Genomic DNA, 22,689 nt, shown 5'->3' with positions numbered 1-22,689 from the left:
TGATCTCCAACCCAATACACAGCTTTGCAGATGACAGCACATTGCACTCCTCCTTTCATTTGATAAACCTTACCCTACACAACTCACTTCAACCCACAGAACATCAACCACAACTTCCCTTAACGCAGACCTCCAAAACATCCTCCAATGGGGCTCAGATAACCTCATCAACTTCAACGCTAGTAAAACCCAGTTCTGTCTTATTTCCCACAAAAAAGAACCATTTTCCCCCAGTATTATTTTTGATAACACTCAAATCCTAAGACAATACGAAATTTCTCTTCTTGGAATTACCATGACATCAGGCCTCTCCTGGCATAAACACATCACAACCATTGCATCCTCAGCTTCCAAAAAGCTAGGCTTTCTCTTTCGCTCAAGACGTTACTTCACTTCAAAACAGCTGTTAACCTTATATAAATCGCAAATCTGTTCAGCTATCAAATACTGTTCTCACATTTGAAGTGGGGCTCCTAAAAGCTCCCTCAAAATGCTTGACTCAATACAGAAGAGAGCAATTAGGCTGATAAATGATCCATCTCTTACTGACTCACCCCCCCCACTTTCACATAGACATTTAGTCTCTGCAATTTGTATATTCTACAAATATTTTCATGGAAAATGCTCATCTGAAACAACATCAATAATGCCCCCACTCTGTACTAAACCCATTGGAACACATACAGCCACTTCCCAACATCCCTTCACAGTACACCTTAAAACCCACAGAGCAAGTTTCTTTTCCTTCTCCTTCATCCCTGTTACTGCTGTACTGTGGAACAGTCTTCCCCTTGAGGTATTTCCCAAGGAATACAATATACAGGCTTTCAAATCGAATGTTAACAAGTTCCTCCTTTCCCATCCCACTACCCATATACGGTACTAAAGTACTATAGGTTGACCAGTCAACCTCTCGTATATGGGCCCAACATATAAAAAAAAAAAAAAAAAAAAATTGCCATAAGATATGAAAAGTGAATGAACTATGCCCCATGCTTATTTTTCATTATCTATTTAATTTATAGCATTTGAAATTGCCATTTTTTTTTTTTTAACAAGCTTTGCTGGACTCATTGGCAGTTATGTTACATATACATTTTCCTGTGCAACTAATATCTGTTCATGTCTTCCCATCATACTTCCAGAGCTTATTTACATTCTCTCTCTCTCTCTCTCTCTCTCTCTCTATATATATATATATATATATAAAACAGATATAAAAAGATAAAACAGGTGGTGCCACTAGTTTCTTCTATTTTCGAAAAGTTCAGTTTCTTTTTGGACAGAGGGTATATATATATATATTCTTTCACAATTTTTGTTCAGCTTCAAATGTCAATATGCTAACATTAAACCACTCGTTTAAATGAGTGGTTTAATGTATAGATTTTTTTATTCTTTCACAATTTTTGTTGGTTGTTCCCTCTTATTGTGCACCCGAAGAAGTCTTTTATGAAGACGAAACTAATCGTGCTTAATTAAACAGTATTTTTTATTTCTCAGGTTTTATACACACAATCATTGCCACCTAATATTATTTTACTTTACTCTCAAATGAGACCTTATATTTGTGTGATACATGTGTTTCACTTTATATTTTCAGAATGGCATTCTTTGAAACAAAAGGAGAAGTATCAACCTACAATCAGTTATTTTCACAAATAAAAAGCCACTACATTTCTCAAATGGTACAGCAAGTATATGTTCTTATACTTGGACTGGATGTTGTTGGCAACCCTTATGGTCTAATAAAAGATTTTACTCAAGGACTAGGAGACTTTTTCTATGAACCATTCGTGGTAAGTACTTTCACAAAACTAAATACTGTCATATTCTTTACCCATCCAGTCAACAAGATCTAGTTTTTCAAAAGAAAATTCCAGTATTGCGACCACATGTTTATTGAGATAAAGAATGGGTTTATTATTATGTGACACCTCCAGGGAGTCCAAAGTCTCATCGAGGGAGAGTGTGCCAACAGCATCGAATGATTTATCCCCTTTCAACTATTAACCGCACTCACACTTAACGTTTTGTGTGAGCCATTAGTATACAGAGGTTCTACCAATCGACCAACCTTTGCTGGTTTTGTTTATCTTTTTCTCAATAAACATGGGGTAGCAATACCGGAATTTTCTTTTCAACTGCTAAACCACAGAAACCTACACCTACAAAAACGGTCTAGTTTTATTCTCTTTAAATAATGAAGGATTGTCTCTGTTATTGATTGCCTTTTTGACATCGAGTTGCCATTGTTCTTTAATTTCCTGAAATATGCCTGCATAGAATATACAGAATACTATGATATTCTATCTGTTACTTGTTAGATCTATAAGTATTCTTATAGATCTAACAATGCAGTAACCATACCATACAGGTCTCCCACGATGAGTCTGATTTGTCATGCAAGACCTGAACTAACTCTTATTCACGTTCATTCACAACATGCCTCTCTGACAATTAATTCCACCTACTGATCACCCTCCATGCATAAAATCTAGTCCTCACACAGTTCCCATATATTGAAAAATGTCTTCTGTGTGAATCACATAAGACATTTTTAATAACTTATGTGGGTCTGTCAGTCCCCTCTTTTCTGCCTATCATCTAACTTTCTCTAACCCACAGATCTTTAATCTGTATCTGACCTCATAAGGAAGTATTCCATACACCTGTCACAGTCTTAGTCACTCATCTTGATGCTCTCCACCATTTCTACACAAGTTTGACCTTATTATAGAAAGAGAAATAATAACCTCCCTATCCTAGTTGTATGTTCTTCAAATGCAAGTAATCTGGTGAACTCTTTTTGGCCACCTTTCAGTAGGCCCTTTACACTTCAACCCCATGTCTACAATCACACTCAAATCCTTCCTCATCAATTTCATGTAATCCAGTTCCACTGATTGTAGTATGCAGCTTATGATCTATTCTACCCAAAGTTCTTGACTGTTTAACGTGGCACAATATAAAGTTAAGTACTTTTGGTACTGTCTTTTGTCCATACTGCCAGCCTATTTAAGTCATCCTGCATGATTTCTGTATCATCTTCATTAACTATTTCCCATCCCAATTTTGTATCATATTGAAAATGTCTTCTGTGTGAATATTTTTCCATATGTAAATTGCTCCAATTTACATAGCAGTTCTATATGATATCCTGTCAGATGTCTTAGCAAAGCCTAGCATTATCACTACATAGCCATTTCCTTTATCCAACTCAACTTTCACTTCATTATAAAGAGTAAGCAGATTAATAAGGCAAGACCTACCATTCATCTTAAAATATCTCAAATATCTTAAACACCATTCCTAAGATACTAATTAGCCTGTAATTTGCTACTTCACCTTTTGGAGTCTCCTTTATGCAATGGAATGATTTTGCCATCTTTTCACTCCCTGGCACTTTTCTAGCTAAGACTTAAATAAAAATGCTTGTTCATGGAACTGCCAATTCCCTTGCACCTTCTTGTAACACAGAGGATGCTATTTCATTTAATCCCATAGCAGTATTTGCATTAAGCATCTGCAATATCCTAAGCACCTCCAAATCCTCTACCTCTATTTTCACAGTATGTCACATGTGGCATAGCAATATCTCCACCTGGATAGTATATACTTGCAAAATGATCACTCAATGATTCAAATGTTTTGATTGCTTCTCTTACTATTCGGCCAGTGGCACTTGTTAATCTTATTCTTCCATAGTTGTTCTTCCTTTTATTTGCCACATAGCAAGAGAACCCTTTCAGATTTTCTTTAGCTTCCTCAACTAGCCTCCTCTCATAGTCACCTTTTGTCTTCCTTACCATAATGATCTCACTTCCACTTCTTGTGTGTACCTTGTATAGCTCATGAGTTTACTTGCCTTCTCATTATGTAACCTACACTGTCTTTTGCTCTGTAACTCCAACCTAATGATGTTAATTATCTAACTTCTACTTGGTTTATCCTCCTGAATTTGTATAGAGTCTGATACTGCTTCATTCACCTTCCTGTACCATCTTCAATGCACTGGTAACATCTTTACCTCTGAGATTCTTATACCATGAGATTGATCTAAGCTACCTCATAATCATCATCAAATTCCTTACATATTCCCTCGGGAGAGGGGGGGCACCGGATATTATGATAGTACTAAATGGAAAAAAAAAAAGTTACTTCATTACTAACTTGCTATAAGCAGTTTTCCTCCAAATTAATCTCTGCTATCTATCAAGACTCCAGTGTTATTAGATCTTACATCAGATCTTTTTATTGGATCAATCCACCTAGATCTTGGTCTTCCTCTGGGTCTTATTTCCTTGTCATTCAGGCAAAGAACACTTATTTTGTTAACCTTTCCTCTCCCATTCTCTTCAAGTTGCCATACCACCTGAAGTTAGATCGACTGACATATTTCTGGATGCTAACAATGTCAGACTATTTCTTAATATCCTCATCTTTAATATGAAACTGCCATTGATGCTATCTGTTTGCTCCCCTAAACTTCCTCTGAAATTTCATATTCGTAGTCTTCGGTCTTTGATTAAGTGTTTTGTTTCTAACACAACTCTCAAATCATAAGTTAAAATTGGTTTGAACACTGTCTTGTATACAGCTAATTTAGTGTTTTGTTTAATTTCTCTCGTATTCCATATAATATATTTAGTTGACCATACCAGCTTTGCCAATTCTGCTATTTTACTATATTCAATTTGCCATCTTCACTAAAAATTGTGCCTAAATAGCTGAAATGTTTTACTTGTTCTTAAAGCTCTCCATTTAGGATGCAGTGGATGTTTTAAATGTTTCTGCCTATTTTCATTATCTTTGTATTTTTATTGGTGATTTCATACCAAATTTCTTACAGCTGTTATTCAGTTTAGTTACAGAATCTTGGAAACTTTCCATCGATTTCTTTAGGAGTATAATATCACCTGCAAAAAGCAAAGAGCTAAACTTGATATCTCCAAGTCCAATATTAGATTTAATATCATTATCATTTTCCTTCATACACGAACCATATACATGATGAATAACCTGTTGAGATAAATGTATACTCTTGTCTCACACTTGATTTAACATGAAATCATCTTGTACTGCCAACTTACAACTTGAATGTAGACTAAGTATTGCTTGATATAATGTCCCATTTATTATTATTACATAACACTTCCAGATCCAAAGACTCATTGAGGGAGGGCACCTACTCCACAACTCTCTCACTCCACCACCTGCAACTACCTTCATCATCTACACCATCTACCACCACCACTAGTATTTTCACAGACAATCACAAACATCCATGCCCATGGCGGGATTCAAACCTGCAGCCTTTTGGCTGGAGAGCAGATACCCTGACCACTCAGCCAACCAGGCCTGCATTTACACCATATAATTGTAGTATTTTGAACAGCTTTCCTCTGGCACCTTGTCGTATACCGTTTCCTGACCAAATCTGAGCACAATATTCCAAATGCGGTCTGATCAGAGCTTTATGCAGTCAATGTTCTTCTATCTCTGCTAGTCATCATCCTACTGAGTATTGATGTTTTAAGAATACTTGTGACATAAAGACTGAATAATATATGCACGTAAACACAAGAAAGATATTTAATTAACCAAATATTTCGGTCTGGAAATAGCAGATCATCTTCAGTGACACTACAAGAATAGTATTTTAAAAAATACAAGGTGGAATATTAACAATAGATCATTTAAAAATAGAAAAAGCCGTGATGTTATATCACTAAGTATTAAAGGGAATATTTTTAAGCAGAGACATGATTGAAATAAAGATATTAATTAATAATATTAAATAACATAAAATTAATAAGTAATCGGGATCTATGTAAGAGGCGAGTTTTTGACCAAAGGATGTTGTGGTTTGAGCCAATCCAGATTTTTCAGGTTTGTTGTGATGAAAGGAGGATTGATGTTCTTGGATTCTTTTTTCAAGAGAACATCCAGTTTGTCCAAAATAGGAGAAATCACACTGCAGGGAATTTGATAAACTCCAGGAAGAGAAATAGTTGAGCGTTTGTCTTTAGGAGAAGGAAAATGGAAAGATAATTTGCTAATAGGTGAATACGTAGCTTCTAACTCATATTTCTTCAGAATTCTTGCGATAGGTTCTGAAATCCCGGAGATGTAAGGAATTGGAACTCGACGTATTGAATCTTCATTGTTTTGTGGTGGATTATAAGAATCGAGAAGATGTTTACTCTTTTCGGAAAAGCCATTGAGTTTCATATATTGTTGGATAGAAGAAAGTTCTTTCTGTAGAAAATTAGAAGTAGAACAATTAGTTTTGGCTCTTCTGATTAGACATTTTATGATTCCTGTTTTTTGACAAGGATGTTTTTTGACAAGGCAGTTACATTATGGAAAGATAATATTGGTTGGTGTGGTTAGCTTATCTGCTCTCCAGCCAAAAGGCTGTGGGTTCAAATCCTGTCATGGACATGGATGTTTCTGATTGTCTGTGAAATATACTAGTGGTGGTGGACAGTAGATGCCATTGGTGTAGATGATGTGGTTGATGGATGACAGGTGAATGGGGTTGAGTGGTGGAGACTGACGGTTGTAGAGTAGGTGCCCTCCTTCGATGAGTCTTGGACTCCCTGGAGGTATCAAATAATAATAATAAAAGGGTAAAATGATAACCACTTTAGAGGATATAGGTGATATATTAAATAAGCAGTTCATAAGGTATTTCATCCTTGTGAATGTGACATCATACAGTGCGAGTGCAGTGGAAAGGGAGGAGGAGAGACTGACTGCAAGTGATCAAAATGGGCAATTGAATAAATATAATGTTAATAAGGCTGTGGGATTCTTGATATATCGCCATATGTTTTGAGAGAATGTGCTAGGAAATTGACATCTGTCTTGACATACTTGTTTAATGAGTCTTACACTGGGCCAAGTTCCAAAATAGTGGAAGGAGGACATGATTATACTGCTACACATGACAAGACTAGATTCAAATTATAGGCTTATCTGGTGTGTGAAGGATAATGAGAACCAAGATCCAGAGTTGGGTTGATAACAATGACATTCCCTTTGATGGATAGCATGGGTTTTCTACAGGAAGATATTTTTTATCTTTTTACTTATTACAATAAGGTGATATGTATACTTAGATTTTGCAAAGGCTTTTGATAGATTGACACATGATATGTTGATGGTTAAATTGGAATGGATAAACTATTTCATTGTATGTCACTGATATTAGTAAAGGTTTCAATGGTAACATGCAGTTGTTTGCAGATGATGCAAAGTTGAGGAGAACCATGCAGAGTAGAGCAGATATTGTGGCTTTACAAGAGGAATTGAATAGACTGTGTGAATGTGAATAACATTCATGTTCAGTGCTCTAAAATTTAGATAACAGAGATGGGATGCAGAGTATATAATTGGTGAGGATATACAGAAGGTGGAGGAAATAAGATATCTGTAAGTAATGATGGATTGGAACCTTATTTTGAAAAAACAACAGATCATCCACTGAAGCTGTATGAGGAGAATACGAGCGAGGGAGTAAGAAGCAGCTATTTTACATGGAGAGTGGTGAATGATTAGAATGCACTGCCTGAAAGTCTGGTGATTGCAGAGAATGACAGTGCATTTGAGGCTCATCATACAATGCCAGTGTCTGTTGTTGGATAGCATGATAACTTTCTTACTGCTTGATAACTTGATAACTTGATAGCATGATAACTTTCTTAACAAGGAGTGCTCATCATCAGATGAGCACTCCTTGTTATATTCTTGTTTTTCTCACTATCAGTCACCATTGCCTCACAACCAATCACGCCTGCATTCAAGTTGCACTTCTTACACAATCTCCTTCTGTCTGCATTAAAAATTCATAATTTATGCACATAATCCAACAAGTACATGTAGGAGATCTCACATTTCAAAAACGACTGAAATCAAAATGTAATTCATGACTACACAGAGCAGATGCTTTCTTACTTTCAATGCCTGTTAGTATGCATTGCTCTAAGTTTAAAGATTTTGTGAGAAAAGTGAAACAAACAAGCACACATGCACAAACTCTACAAGAACTCAACTTATACAGGAACTCCCATTTTAAAAAAATCCACAGTTAATTAACTAGAAATCTTACCTAAGATTTCTAGTTAATTAACTGTGGTTTTTTCTAGTTTCTTTGTGTGTCTAGTTTCTAGTTAATTCTAGTGTCTTTGTGCAAAGAGCAAGTGTTCTTGCTCTTCACATAAAGTATCCTCATTACCCTTCTACTTCTGTTCCTGTTATGACATAATCTCTCTACACATTTCACTGATTTCAAAAATCTTTGGACAGTCCAAGGCTATTAATGCCAATAATTAATTTTCTTTATTCCTGTTAGGCTTCACATTTGCATAAAGAAATATTACTCTATAATATCAGTATATCAATACTGTTATTACTCACTCTCCAGACTGCATTTAACTCTGCAATATTATTATTAATATTATCATCATCATAAGATCCCATGGAATCAAAGACTCATTTAGGAGGTCCCTTTGTCATACACACAGCTTATCATACCTTGCCTTAAACAAATTCTTTGCAAACACTACACTCCAATCATTCACACCTCTCGATGAAAAAAATCCCCTTCTTACTCCTTTGCACCCCCCCTTATATAGCTTCCAGGTATGACCTCTTGTTCATCCCCTATCTCCCACCATTTTATGAAAAATCTCTTCAAAATGTTAACCCTATAATAATTCTTTACCAACTTGTATTACCATTTCTTTCTCTTATCCACTAGACTGTAAAACTGCATCTTCTCAACCTTTCTTCATATTCAACATTCCAGAGATCAGACAACCTTAGTCAATCACCTCTGGACCTTTTCCAACATCGCTTCATACTTTTGAAAACCAGGTGACCAAATATGTGCACAATAACCCATATGTGGCCAATTCAAGGCCTTCTACAATGGAACCAGAATCTCCTTACCTCTACAAGTCAGTGTCCTCCACATCTTTCCCAGAATTCATTGTGTTGTCCTCACAATTTTGGGAATGTGTCCTCTAAATTTTAGAGGACACATTCCACCATCACCATCACCCAAAGATCTCTTATTTCCTCCACCTCCAACAATATATATTCCAAATAAAAGTAAATTCTACATCCTCTCTTTGTTGCCCACACTTTAAAACCTTACATTTCACAACATTGAACTGCAATCCCCCAATCCTATACTCATTCATGAATCTATTTAAGTCTTCTTCTAAGGCCACAGTTTGCTCTAATTCTCATAGTTTGTCCCAATTTTGCATCATCTGCAAACAACTGTACATTCCCATTCGAATCTTCCCCAATATCATTAAACATCCTAAAACAGATCCTGAAGCACACTACTAGAGAGTTTCCTCTTCTGGGATATTGCTCCCCATGCACAACTTGCTGATACCTATCAGACAGCCAATATCCAATAAAATGCACTGGTCTAATATCCAATCCTGTCTACTCTAGTTTGACTATCAACTTATCATGCAGTAATCTATCAAATCAGATCATAATGTGATTTGATAGATTATCTGATTAGAATCAAAATCGCAGTGTACTCTCATGTATCCATCTACTTTGTCCAGTGACACCATCATCTTATTGTAATTAGTCATTAAAACATGACTTCTCTTTAGCAAATCCATGCTGTCCATCAAAGATAACAATACTACTATTGTCAACCCAATTCTAGATTCTGGTTCTCACTAGCCTCTCAAACACTAACACCACAACAACTGACAAGCAGATAAGCCTATAATTTGATGCTTGAATTCAGTTTATCTTTAGAGGTAATAAATTAATAACTTAACACGTATAAAACCAGCAGTAATAACTTTCATGAATTAAAGGTACAAATATTTTGTACTTAAAGTAACAGTACATCCTCAGTGTAGAACAAACAGTTAAAGGAATGGAATACAAAGTACAGAACAGTTCGTGAATCACCAATATCATCAAAAGTCTGCTCATCACATCTCTCAAAAAATCAGCATTATGAAATCTTTTATTAATAGAGTACATAAAGTGTGCTCCTCTCCATTAAGCTCACAACAAGAACTTTTCACTATAAAAAAGTTAATAGAATCTAATGGTTACAATCCTAACCAAATCCAGCAGATAATTGACTCCTATGTTCCAACACCTCCGGATTCTTCAACAGACTGCAGAGTTTCAATCCCTTACATTTCAGGCATCTCAGAACCTATTGGCAGAATTTTGAAGAAGTATAATCTTATTCCCACATATTTTCCTATCAACAAAATTTCTCACTTGTGCCATTTACAAAAGATCAACTGGCACCTCTATCATTGGCTGGTATTTACCAGATGGCATGTGAATATAATTTATCATACTTTGGAAAACAGACCATTCTGTGGAAAAAAGAATGAAGGAACATCAGTATTATATTGAATACATCAAACCTCATGAGTCTGGTCTAGCACACAGCATTGACACTAATCATAATATCCAATTGGATAAAGCTTGTCTTCTCCACAGATGCAGGTTTAAATATGTATGCCTTTTTAAAGAAAGTTGCAAAGCCCTTTTACATCGGCCGAATTGAAATTGAATCGAAATGACTGTCTCTCTCTCTCTCTCCCAAAAGTTTGGGAGATTCTTATCTTATGCAACAATCAATAAAATAATTGTCTTCAAAGAATTATTTAATAATATTTTATTAATTAATCTTCTGGCACGCGGCAACAATTTAATTGGTGATCCACCGACTGTTCTGTACTTTGTATTCCATTCCTTTAACTGTTTGTTCTACAATGAGGATGTACTGTTACTTTCAGTGTGAAATAATCGTACCTTTAATTCATTAAAGTTATTACTGTTGGTTTTATATGTGTTGAGTTATTAGCTTGAATTCAGTTGTCTTCCTTCCACTCCTTTGGAATTTGACCCAGTGTAAGACTCATGGTGAGCTCAGAATTTTATTTTATTTTTTATTGATTGTATATATTTGGAATTTTATTTTTTACGTTATCCCAACACCCTGCTCTAGAGAAAAAATACATGGAATTCTTTCAAGCCACTTCGGGCTTCCAATAAGCAGGGCAGTGGTCACACAGTGGGAAATGAAATTTATCTCCTATGTACATTTCTACACAGTTTTTATCCCAAAACTTTATCGACTCATCCACATTCTCACATTGATTTACTGCCATAGTCACACTTTTATTCATCTGGTCAAACAGTTCTCTAACATTCAGTTCTGTTAACCACCTTACCGGCCATTATGTATCAAATACGCATCCTCATACGCTTCATATCCATCATATATTTCAAAGTAATATCAATGATATTACAATTTTAACATGCACTTTGCATCCATAGTAACTTGGACGTATATATACGTCCTGGCTGGTAGCGTGGTTAATTCTATTATATTCTATTTTAAAAAAAATCTGTTTGCAATCACTCTAAACAATTCTGAAAGAATAGTGCATGATGTTACTTATTAATCACAATTATCAAAATATCATGTTTAATCTTTTCCTATAATATATATTTGCTCTTACAAGAAAAGCTAATAACATTCTCTTATTAGGGTTCTATTCAAGGACCTGAAGAGTTTGCTGAAGGAATCGCAAAAGGAGCTCAGAGTTTATTAGGCCACATTGTTGGTAAAACAAAAATTTTTCTCTCAGTATTTCTATATATCAAAAGAATCTTTTATCAAAGTGATGGTCAAACTTCTCTTGTATTGTACTGCTTTGAAATAGAAAGATGTCACTTATTTGAAAAACTGCCAGACCCTGTGTGTGTGTGTGTGTGTGTGTGCGTGAGACAGTTATATTTTCTGTCATAGATACATGTATACATACAGTCAACTCTGCATTATCTGAATAACTTGGAGAAATGGTTCATTAGATGGTGGAGCTTTCTGCATAATGATGCCATTCCATGACAGATTGAAAAAATAATTTATCATAAACATAGGAAAACAAAATTACTGAAGGAAAAAAAAAAAAATAAAGAAAAGTTGCCTCGTCAGTACTTTTCTTTAGAATATGAAACTAGTTTCTCACAATGAGTAGAAATAAGGAAGCTAATTTGGCAATAAAGCTGCACTTATCATATATTCCAACCTAAGGCTGAATTTACACTGGTGTCTCAAAGCTAAAGATGAACTACATTTTTACCTGAGATCTGTATATTATTATTATTCAGGCCTCCATGGAGTCAAAAGACTCATTATGGGAGGACCTTCCTAAGAACATAAAGTCTGCCAAGACTCATCGAGGGGGGTCCCCCCCCTAAGAAACACAAAGTCTATCATACCACTCCTTAAACTCATTGACCGTTCTCGCTCTCACCACTCCATCAAGCAATGCATTCCATGGTTCAACCACCCTCCACGCAAAGAAACCACTCCTCACCCTCTTGTTCACAGTTTCCTTTCATAACTTCCAGGGATGGCCTCTTGTCACCACTCCTTCCTGCTATTCAACCAAGCAAAAGAACTCCCCAGTGTCAACCCTGTAACCACCTCTCAACAGTATAAAAGTCTCAATCATATCACCTCTCCTTTCTCTATCCACCAAACTCTGACAGTCCACATTCCCTCAGCCGATCCTATAACTAACACTGTACAGTCCTGAAACCATCTTTGTCATCTGTCTTTGTATCCTTTCCACAGTTAATTTATCCCCTTCAAATCCTGGGGACCAAATCTGAGAATAATAGTCCAAGTGTGGTCTGATCAGAGACTTATACAACGAAATGATAACCCTCTTATCTCTGCAGGTCAGAGTCCTTCTCATAATTGCAGCAATCCTCTGTGTTACCTTCACCACCTTTGCAATATGTCCCCTAAATTTCAGGTTTCTATCAATCAGATCTCTTGTCTCCCCTACTTCCTCCAGTATAACTCCTCCCATAGAGTATGCGGTGTCCCATCGATGTTTCCCAAACCTCAAGACCTTACATTTTGCTGCATTAAACTGAAACCCCTATTCATTTGCCGATCTATCTAGCTTATTCAAATCCTCTTGCAGGGCTGCCGCATCTGCACTATTACTAATAATCCTTCCCAGCTTCGCATCATCTGCAAACAACTGAATATCCCCTTGCAATCCACTGACAATGTCATTGATATAAAGGTTAAACAATATATGTGTCCCAGTACTGAGCCCTGTGGGACCCCACTTGTAACCCTCTGCTTCCTTGAAACTGCCCCACCATACACAACTCTCTGATACCTATCAGACAGCCAATCCTGAATCCAGCTAAACAATCTGACATCCAGACCCATGTGCTGCAACTTAAATATCAGCTTATCATGTGGCACCCTGTCAAATGCCTTCGCTAAGTCTAAGAAAATTGCAGTATATGCCTTTCCCTCATCTAATGTTCTTGTAACTTTATTATAAAAGGCTAGCATATTGCTAAAACAAGAGCGCCCTTTCACAAATCCATGTTGACTCTAACAGATAACATGACCCTCATCTGCCCAATGCTGTATATGGTCCCTCACTACTTTCTCCAAGATCTTAACAACTACTGATGACACACAAACTGGTCTATAATTAGACACTTCCAGTCTGCTACTGCCCTTATGCAATGGCACTATCTTACCTTCCTTCCATTCCTTGGGCACCTTTGCCGAAGCCAGACTTTCATTGAAAAGCCAGGTATATGAAAAAATGTTCATGACTACAGCCAAATGTGGATATAAATTTATTACCGTATACTAATAACTTATATTTCACAAAAAATGTGTTATAAATTTCATACATAAATTGCAAAAGTTACAAATTCCTAAGGACATAGTTAAAGAATTTATGTACAGTGTTTACAGAAAACACTGTGGAGATACATTTCAGTATGGAATATGTCCACCCTGAACTGTGATGCAGCTCTCACAATGTCATACAATGTTAGCACCAAGTGATTTCAGAAGTTCTTGACGCAAACTGGTCCACTCCTCCTTCAGAGCAAGGATAAGGCTTTGTTTGTTTTCCACAGGGGAATTTTGAGCAGAAGTGTGTCTGCCCGTTGCATCCTAAATGTGCTCTATGGAATTGAGATATGGGGAGCATCCTAGCTACACAATTTGATTAATATCCTCAGTCTCCAGAAGTATCTCCATGACTTGTATATGATGTGGCATTGTCATCCATAAAACTGAATTCTTTGCCTACATCACTGTGTAACAATCAAACATGACATTGAAGAACTTCATTGCAATATAATTCACCAGTCATAGTTCTGTTTTCAAGCACTTGTAGCTTGGTGTGTCCATTATAATGCTTCCCTAGACTGTAACCCCAGCACCACTCTAAATATCTCTTTCAAGAACATTCTCATGATGGTAAGCAGCATCACTCTCATGTTAGATCAAGTGTCGTCTAGAATCAGAGGAAAGATTAAAATGACTCATCTATAAAGCATACATTAGCCCATTGGTGTCTTGTCCAATTTTTATGGTTACAACAATGCTGAACATGTGCTCTATGATTAGCTGTGGATAAAAGGATGCAGACTAAAAGAATTTAGGTTTATAGGCTTACTTGTTGCAGACATCTTGCCACTGTTTTGTCGAGATATCCACATATCTGTGGCTGACTTGCAAGCTGACCTCCTGTGTTGAATCAATTACGTGTTGCTGTTATAACCAAAAATCTGTCTTCATCCTCCATGGTAAGGGCAACCTCTTAGCAGTAGTCTGTAACACATTCCACTGGTTTGAAACACTGCCCAGAGCTATGTAAGATTCCAAACTCTCTGGCAACATCAGTAATTCTGTGGCCTTTTTCAGGCTTTCTAATAATTCTTCCCCCACGTGAAATTAATTATCTAGCAAAGATATTAAGACATTCAAGATTACCCAATTGATATCTAGGATTATTATAATCATCTGCCTTATAATTCCACATATATTCCCTCCTTTTCTTTGATACCCCTGCATGTCTATTCATCTTTCAAGTCAAAACGACATGGTCACTCTCTCCAATGGATGGGGGGGGATGTCATCTCAGTTTAGCTCTTCTGATGCTATGACCAAATCCAAAACTCTTGAACCCCTTGTTCCCTCTATTACATGTTGCCTAAAACATCTGTCCCTCAAGAATTCCAGAAATTCCATTGCCTTATTACTACATGCATTTTCCTAACTTATACTGCTATAGTTAAAATCTCCCATAACAATCATTCTTCTTGCACCTGCCAAGCTCAACTGCCTACACATCTCCTACTCCCCACCCTCTGTGCTCCTTGGCTTGTAGCAACATCCCACTAAATATCCTGTCTTGCCCACCTCTACCTCACACCATATGCTTTCAAAATCATTAGTATCACTGCCTTCCAAAGCCTCCACTCTTAGGAGACATAAGTCGTCACTTATCATAAGCAGTACTCCACCACCGCGATCCCCTTCCTATCCTGCTGAAAAATGCTGTACCCTGCAACTTCTATTCCTGTTATTATATCATCTTCCATCAACCATATCTCAGAGATCCAGATAACTTAGATATCAACTTGGGGCAGTTACATGGAGGGCAGAATTGGAAGGCCGGGATATCATTAGTGCTTGGAAAATTATAAAGGAATATTTGTTAGCAGCAATAGTAAGCTGTATTCCATGAGTGAAGAAGAGGACACAATTTGGTGTAAAGTGGATGACAAACAATATTAAACAAGAACTGCAGGTAAAAAAGAGATATAAGGAGAGGGATGGAGAGCAGATGCATTAAGAATACAAGACTCAGGCCAGGAGAGTGATGACTAATATGATAAGGAAAGCAAAACTGGAATATGAGAAGAGATTGGCACTAAGATCCAAAGATAATACTAGGGAATTTTTTAGCTATGTGACCAGTAGGAGGAGAAATGATTGTGGGATAAAAATGGGAATAGAGTGACTGATGCAGAGGACATAGTGGAGTTGTTCAATAAACACTTTGTTGGAAAATTTCATTTTGGAGAAGTAAGTTTTAATACTAGAGGGATAGGACAGGTTAGAGCTTTAGAGGTGAAAGAAGAGAGTGTGTTTCAAATACCAAATACCCTGGATGTCAGTAAAGTTGTGGGACTGGATGGAATTTCCCCATGGATTTTGAGAGAGTGTGCTAAAGAACTGACAGCTCCATTGATCTGGCTTTTCAAAGAAAGTGTTGCTAAGGGAAAGGTACCCAAGGAATGGAAGGAAGGTACGATAGTGCCATTGCATAAGGGTGGTAGCAGACTGTATGTGTCTAACTATAGGCCAGTTTGTGTTTCATCAGTAGTTATTATTATTTTATTATTATTTTTATTATTATTACGGGTATCTCCATGGAGTCAGTAGACTCATCGCGGGAGACCCAAACTAGCAAAACAATATCTGTCATATCTCTTCTTGAATTCATTTACAGACGAAGAGCTCACAACTAAGTCAGGCAATGAATTCCACTCATTCACCACCCTCCAGGCAAAAAACCTTGTTCTGACACCTTTGTTAACCACACTCTTCTTTAATTTCCAGAGATGACCTCTTGTTCTTCCATCACTTTCACACAGCTGAAACATTTCCCCTGCATCAATCCTATAAAACCCTTTTAGTAATTTGAATGTTTCTATCATATCCCCTCTTCTTCGCCTATCAACCAATCTCTGCAATCCACAAGCTCTCAATCTATCAATGTAGGGAGCATTTTTTATATCACTCACCAACTTGGTCACTCTTCTCTGAACCCTCTCCACAGCCTCCTCATCTCCAAGGAATCAAGGTGACCAGACCTGAGCACCGTAATCCAAATGTGGAAGTATCAATGCTTTATAAAGGGGAATAATAACCTCTTTATCTCTGGATGTCAGTGTGTTCCTCAACAACCAAGTAATCCTATGTGCAATCTTGGACACCTTAGCAATGTGTCCTCTGAACTTCATCTCCCTATCTACCAATACCCCTAAGTCCCTAGCCTCATCAATCTCTTGGAGTACCTTTCCATCGATGTAGTACACAGCTGGTAATCTTTTAATCCCAAAATGCATGACTTTACACTTTTCCACATTGAACTGACATCCATTTTCTTTTGCCCATTTTACCAGCTTATTTAAATCCTCCTGCAAACTTTCAACATCAGCTTGATTTTTTATTGCACTACACAACTTTGCATCATCAGCAAACAACTGAATATCTCCCTTTAAGCCGTTTCCTATATCATTTATATACAAATTAAACAACATTGGCCCAAGCACAGAGCCCTGAGGCACACCACTGGTCACCTGCCTCATTCTGGACTCGGCTCCTCCATACACCACCTTATGGTATCTCTCCCTGAGCCATTCTCCTATCCATATCACCAATTTAATATCCATTCCCATCTGCTCCAATTTGCGTAACAGTGTTCTATGGGGTATCCTGTCAAAAGCCTTAGCAAAATCCAGAAGTACCACTGTGTAGCCAGTTCCTTTGTCCAACTCAGATGTTATTCTATTATGAATAGTTAATAGATTGCTAAGGCAGGATCTACCTTTAACAAAACCATGTTGGCCTCTATAGAGTATCATATCCTGATCCACCCATTCTTGAATTTTGTCTTTAACCAACTTTTCCAATACTTTTACCACTACTCCTGAGATGGTGATTGGTCTGTAATTCAATACCGCAGTTTTAGAGCCACCCTTATGCAAAGGAACCACTTTGCCTAACTTCCACTCCCTAGGGACCATACCAGAGTTCAAACTTAAGTTAAATATCCAGGTGAGAGGGGTTGACAATTCATTTGCACATTCACGCAACACCCGAGCTGATATTCCATCTAAGCCTACCGCAGTGTTTGCATTTAAGTTTTGCAATATATTTAATACCTCTGATTCTTTAGCTTCAATTCTCACATTAGGTATTGCTGTAGGTATAGAGATATCCTCACTTGGGTGATAGACTTTTGAAAAGTGATCACTCAGTAACTCGACTATTACATCTGATTTTGTCACCTCAATACCATCAGCACCCACTAAGGTTATCCTTCCGAAGTCATTCTTCCTCTTACTTGCCACATAGCGGAAGAACTCTTTGGGATTACCCTTGATCTCTTTGGCTAAGGTCTTCTCATAATCTGATTTAGCTTTTCTTACTATGCTGGTAACTTTCCTAGCTTGAGCCTTGTACTGCTCATGGGTGTCCTGATCGCCTTTCTCCTTGTAAATTCTCCATAACATTTTCTTTTTTTGCAGTTCAAGCTTGATACTACTGCTCATCCATCTAATGCCTGCCTTGTTTGACCTCCTAACCATGGGGACACAATCTGATATTGCTTTCCTCAGATACCCGCTGATTTTATCCCAAGCACTGCTAACATCTTTCCCTTGCAATATGTTCTGCCATGGGATGGCTGCAAGCTCACTCCGAAGCTTGTTATAATTGCCTAACCTGTAGTTCCGTACATACCCCTTCTTAATAGAAAAATCCACAGATTTTGCAACCTCCCAAGTCAATACCACATGATCGCTTTCACCAACTGGAGGTAACGAGGACACCTTACTTATGCATATAACCTCTGAACCAATAACCAGGTCCAACACTCTCACACCACGTGTCCCTTCAGTTACGTGCTGTTTCAAGTAATTATCTCGTAGAAGATGTATGAATTCCATTTCCTTTTTGCTACGTGATATTTCCTCCTTCCAATTGATATCACCGTAATTAAAATCCCCCATAATAATCACCAAGCCTTCACTCATTGCACTAAGTTGCTGATGCATGAATTCAATATCTCCCCCCGTACTCCCTGGCCTATAGCAGCATCCAACTGTATATTTGGTTGCGTTGGTCGCTATTTCGCACCAGACTGCCTCAAATGAACTCTTATTCACATGTCTATCATCATGATATACTACTTTCTTTGGCTGCAACACATCAGCTATCATCAACAGTACTCCTCCCCCTGTTCTATCTTCTCTATCCTCCCTGAAAATAGTGTACCCATCACATTCAATTCCAGTGACCACATCTTCTGCTGACAGCCAAGTTTCACTAATGCCTACAACTTTTGGTGAGATTTCACTGACTAATGCCAAAAATTCTTCTCTCTTATTTCGAATGCTTCTAGCATTGGTATACAAAAATTGCAGATTCCCTCTAGATCTTGTACCGGCTTTAGAACTGATATATAAGTCATTAACTACCGTAGTCCTATGCCGATTTTTATCCCCTCTCTTCTGCAATTTATTCAGCCTATAAGGATCAATAAATACACAATCAGTGCTAAAGTTTCTCTCTCTTACACTCAACCTTTTCAATATTAGTTTCCCTGCCCAATAACTTCAACCTGTTCAGAAAACAATAACTTCTTCAATCGCTTATGTCCTTCCATGTTAAGATGCAGTCCATCTCTAGCATACAACTGCCTTTTTCCTTCAAACACACTCCAAACAGCAACAAACTCCAGACCTCTTTTTCTGCACATTCTTGCAATCATATCATTCATTATCATTGCTCGTCTACTTAACTCGTAATTGTCAAAACGAGGCAGCACACACACTATTCTCCCATTGACACTTTTCCTCTTCACAATATCTAATAATGTTCTTAAATCTTTTCCTACCCGATTTATACTACCTCTCAGGTCATTCGTACCCACCATAACTATCATCTTGTCTGCTTCATGCCCTCTCTTTATTGCTAAAGCCACTCTTTCTATTGTCCCATCAGCCAAGCACTCCTCATGCATACCACTCTCCATACCCTTAATCATAGAATCACCATATATTTTACTACTCTTAACTTCATTCAAGTCCACACTCATGGACTCATTCTCTACACTATTCAGCATGACTCTCCCAGCTTCATTACTCAACTCTCTATTACTTACCCCCCCACTCTCACTACATCTCATTTCTTCTAGGCCACTTGTGGTTTTATTATATTGACTCACAATCACTCCCATACTATTTATTACTGAATCATTCACCAAAGACTCACCCATATGTAATCCTGTTCTAGTTACTTCAGCTAAAGTAATCTCTATAGTCCTAATTTCTCTGTTTAACACATTAAACTCCGCTTTAACTTCCAGTATCTCCTTACCGATCACTTCCACTTCCTCATGAAGAAGATGAAGGTCATTTTTCATTTTCATAAACTCCCGCCGAAGTTCTTCCGCTACGGTCCCGATGTCAGCTTCCATTCCTAAACGCTCCAGCCTATCCCGACACTTCTCACATACGTCGACATTTTCGTTCTTTTCATTTTGCCAGACCGACCACAGATCCTTCACATTTTTCGGTGCATACATATAGCAGTTTCCGCAACGCATCCATTGCGAAAAATCCAACGCTGAGCCGGCCTTTCTTGTAGTAGTAGAAGTCCTGCGCGCCGCAGACGTACGTTTCTTGTTGGACGCCATCTTTACACGTTGATATAGTGAAACAAACGGCAGTGAAAACACAACATATACAACACAGTTCTAAACAATAATACCACTGAAGGACACTTGTTTCTAACCGATACACAATTGCAGCACAATTTGTGACAAAAAGCCACACTATATTTAACTTTAAAAACACGTTTTCTAGACTAGCTAAACTCGACCGCCACATTTACCAAGGACACTAGCGCTAATCTTGGAGAAATTAGTGAGGAACAATAATATACAGCGTTGGGCAGATGAAGGTAATGTTATCTGTGAGAGTCAACATGGATTTGTTTAGGGATGCTCTTGCTTTAGTAATATGATTGCCTTTTATAATAAAGTGACAAGAGCAGTTGATGAGGGAAAGGCATATACTGCCATTTTTTTGGATTTTGCAAAGGCATTTGACAGGGTACCACATGATAAGTTGATATTTAAGTTGCAGTACATGGGTTTAGATGTCGAGTTAGTCAACTGGATTGAGGATTGGCTGTGTGGCAGGTATCAGAACGTTGTCTATGGTGGGGCAGTATGAAGAAGGCAGAAGGTCACAAGTGGGGCCTCACAGAGCTCAGTACTGGGACCTGTATTGTTTAATCTTTATATCAATGACATTGCCAATTGTCAGGGGGATATTCAGTTGTTTGCAGATGATGTGAAGCTGGGAAGTGTTATTAGTAATAGTGTAGATGCAGCAGTTCTGCAAGAGGATTTGAATAAACTAGACAGATCGGCAAATGAATGGGAGTATCGGGTTTAATGCAGCAAAATGTAAAGACAATGTCATACAATGTTAGCACCAAGTGATTTCAGAAGTTCTTGACGCAAACTGGTCCACTCCTCCTTCAGAGCAAGGATAAGGCTTTGTTTGTTTTCCACAGGGGAATTTTGAGCAGAAGTGTGTCTGCCCGTTGCATCCTAAATGTGCTCTATGGAATTGAGATATGGGGAGCATCCTAGCTACACAATTTGATTAATATCCTCAGTCTCCAGAAGTATCTCCATGACTTGTATATGATGTGGCATTGTCATCCATAAAACTGAATTCTTTGCCTACATCACTGTGTAACAATCAAACATGACATTGAAGAACTTCATTGCAATATAATTCACCAGTCATAGTTCTGTTTTCAAGCACTTGTAGCTTGGTGTGTCCATTATAATGCTTCCCTAGACTGTAACCCCAGCACCACTCTAAATATCTCTTTCAAGAACATTCTCATGATGGTAAGCAGCATCACTCTCATGTTAGATCAAGTGTCGTCTAGAATCAGAGGAAAGATTAAAATGACTCATCTATAAAGCATACATTAGCCCATTGGTGTCTTGTCCAATTTTTATGGTTACAACAATGCTGAACATGTGCTCTATGATTAGCTGTGGATAAAAGGATGCAGACTAAAAGAATTTAGGTTTATAGGCTTACTTGTTGCAGACATCTTGCCACTGTTTTGTCGAGATATCCACATATCTGTGGCTGACTTGCAAGCTGACCTCCTGTGTTGAATCAATTACGTGTTGCTGTTATAACCAAAAATCTGTCTTCATCCTCCATGGTAAGGGCAACCTCTTAGCAGTAGTCTGTAACACATTCCACTGGTTTGAAACACTGCCCAGAGCTATGTAAGATTCCAAACTCTCTGGCAACATCAGTAATTCTGTGGCCTTTTTCAGGCTTTCTAATAATTCTTCCCCCACGTGAAATTAATTATCTAGCAAAGATATTAAGACATTCAAGATTACCCAATTGATATCTAGGATTATTATAATCATCTGCCTTATAATTCCACATATATTCCCTCCTTTTCTTTGATACCCCTGCATGTCTATTCATCTTTCAAGTCAAAACGACATGGTCACTCTCTCCAATGGATGGGGGGGGATGTCATCTCAGTTTAGCTCTTCTGATGCTATGACCAAATCCAAAACTCTTGAACCCCTTGTTCCCTCTATTACATGTTGCCTAAAACATCTGTCCCTCAAGAATTCCAGAAATTCCATTGCCTTATTACTACATGCATTTTCCTAACTTATACTGCTATAGTTAAAATCTCCCATAACAATCATTCTTCTTGCACCTGCCAAGCTCAACTGCCTACACATCTCCTACTCCCCACCCTCTGTGCTCCTTGGCTTGTAGCAACATCCCACTAAATATCCTGTCTTGCCCACCTCTACCTCACACCATATGCTTTCAAAATCATTAGTATCACTGCCTTCCAAAGCCTCCACTCTTAGGAGACATAAGTCGTCACTTATCATAAGCAGTACTCCACCACCGCGATCCCCTTCCTATCCTGCTGAAAAATGCTGTACCCTGCAACTTCTATTCCTG

At 37.7% G+C, this 22,689-nt stretch overlaps 1 protein-coding gene across 10 annotated transcripts in view; it reads left to right on the top strand.

The window, feature by feature from the left end:
• LOC150104358 (intermembrane lipid transfer protein VPS13A-like) overlaps nucleotides 1-22,689 on the top strand; it is a 2,072,875-nt gene that overhangs the window by 1,913,751 nt on the left and 136,435 nt on the right. For all 10 annotated transcript variants that reach the window (XM_090396324.1, XM_090396319.1, XM_090396320.1 and 7 more), the window contains 2 exons: nucleotides 1,604-1,799; nucleotides 11,567-11,642. In XM_090396324.1, coding sequence (XP_090252450.1) covers nucleotides 1,604-1,799; nucleotides 11,567-11,642 — 272 coding nt within the window. The remainder of the gene's footprint in view (nucleotides 1-1,603; nucleotides 1,800-11,566; nucleotides 11,643-22,689) is intronic.

This window comes from Typopeltis vanoorti, chromosome 8 (genome assembly GCF_054136105.1).
Source record: "Typopeltis vanoorti isolate ZY-2024b chromosome 8, IOZ_Tvanoo_1.0, whole genome shotgun sequence".
NCBI lineage: Eukaryota > Metazoa > Arthropoda > Arachnida > Uropygi > Thelyphonidae > Typopeltis > Typopeltis vanoorti.
The sequence above is the reverse complement of the archived record's forward strand: the minus strand, read 5'-3'. Positions and strand labels throughout refer to the sequence as shown.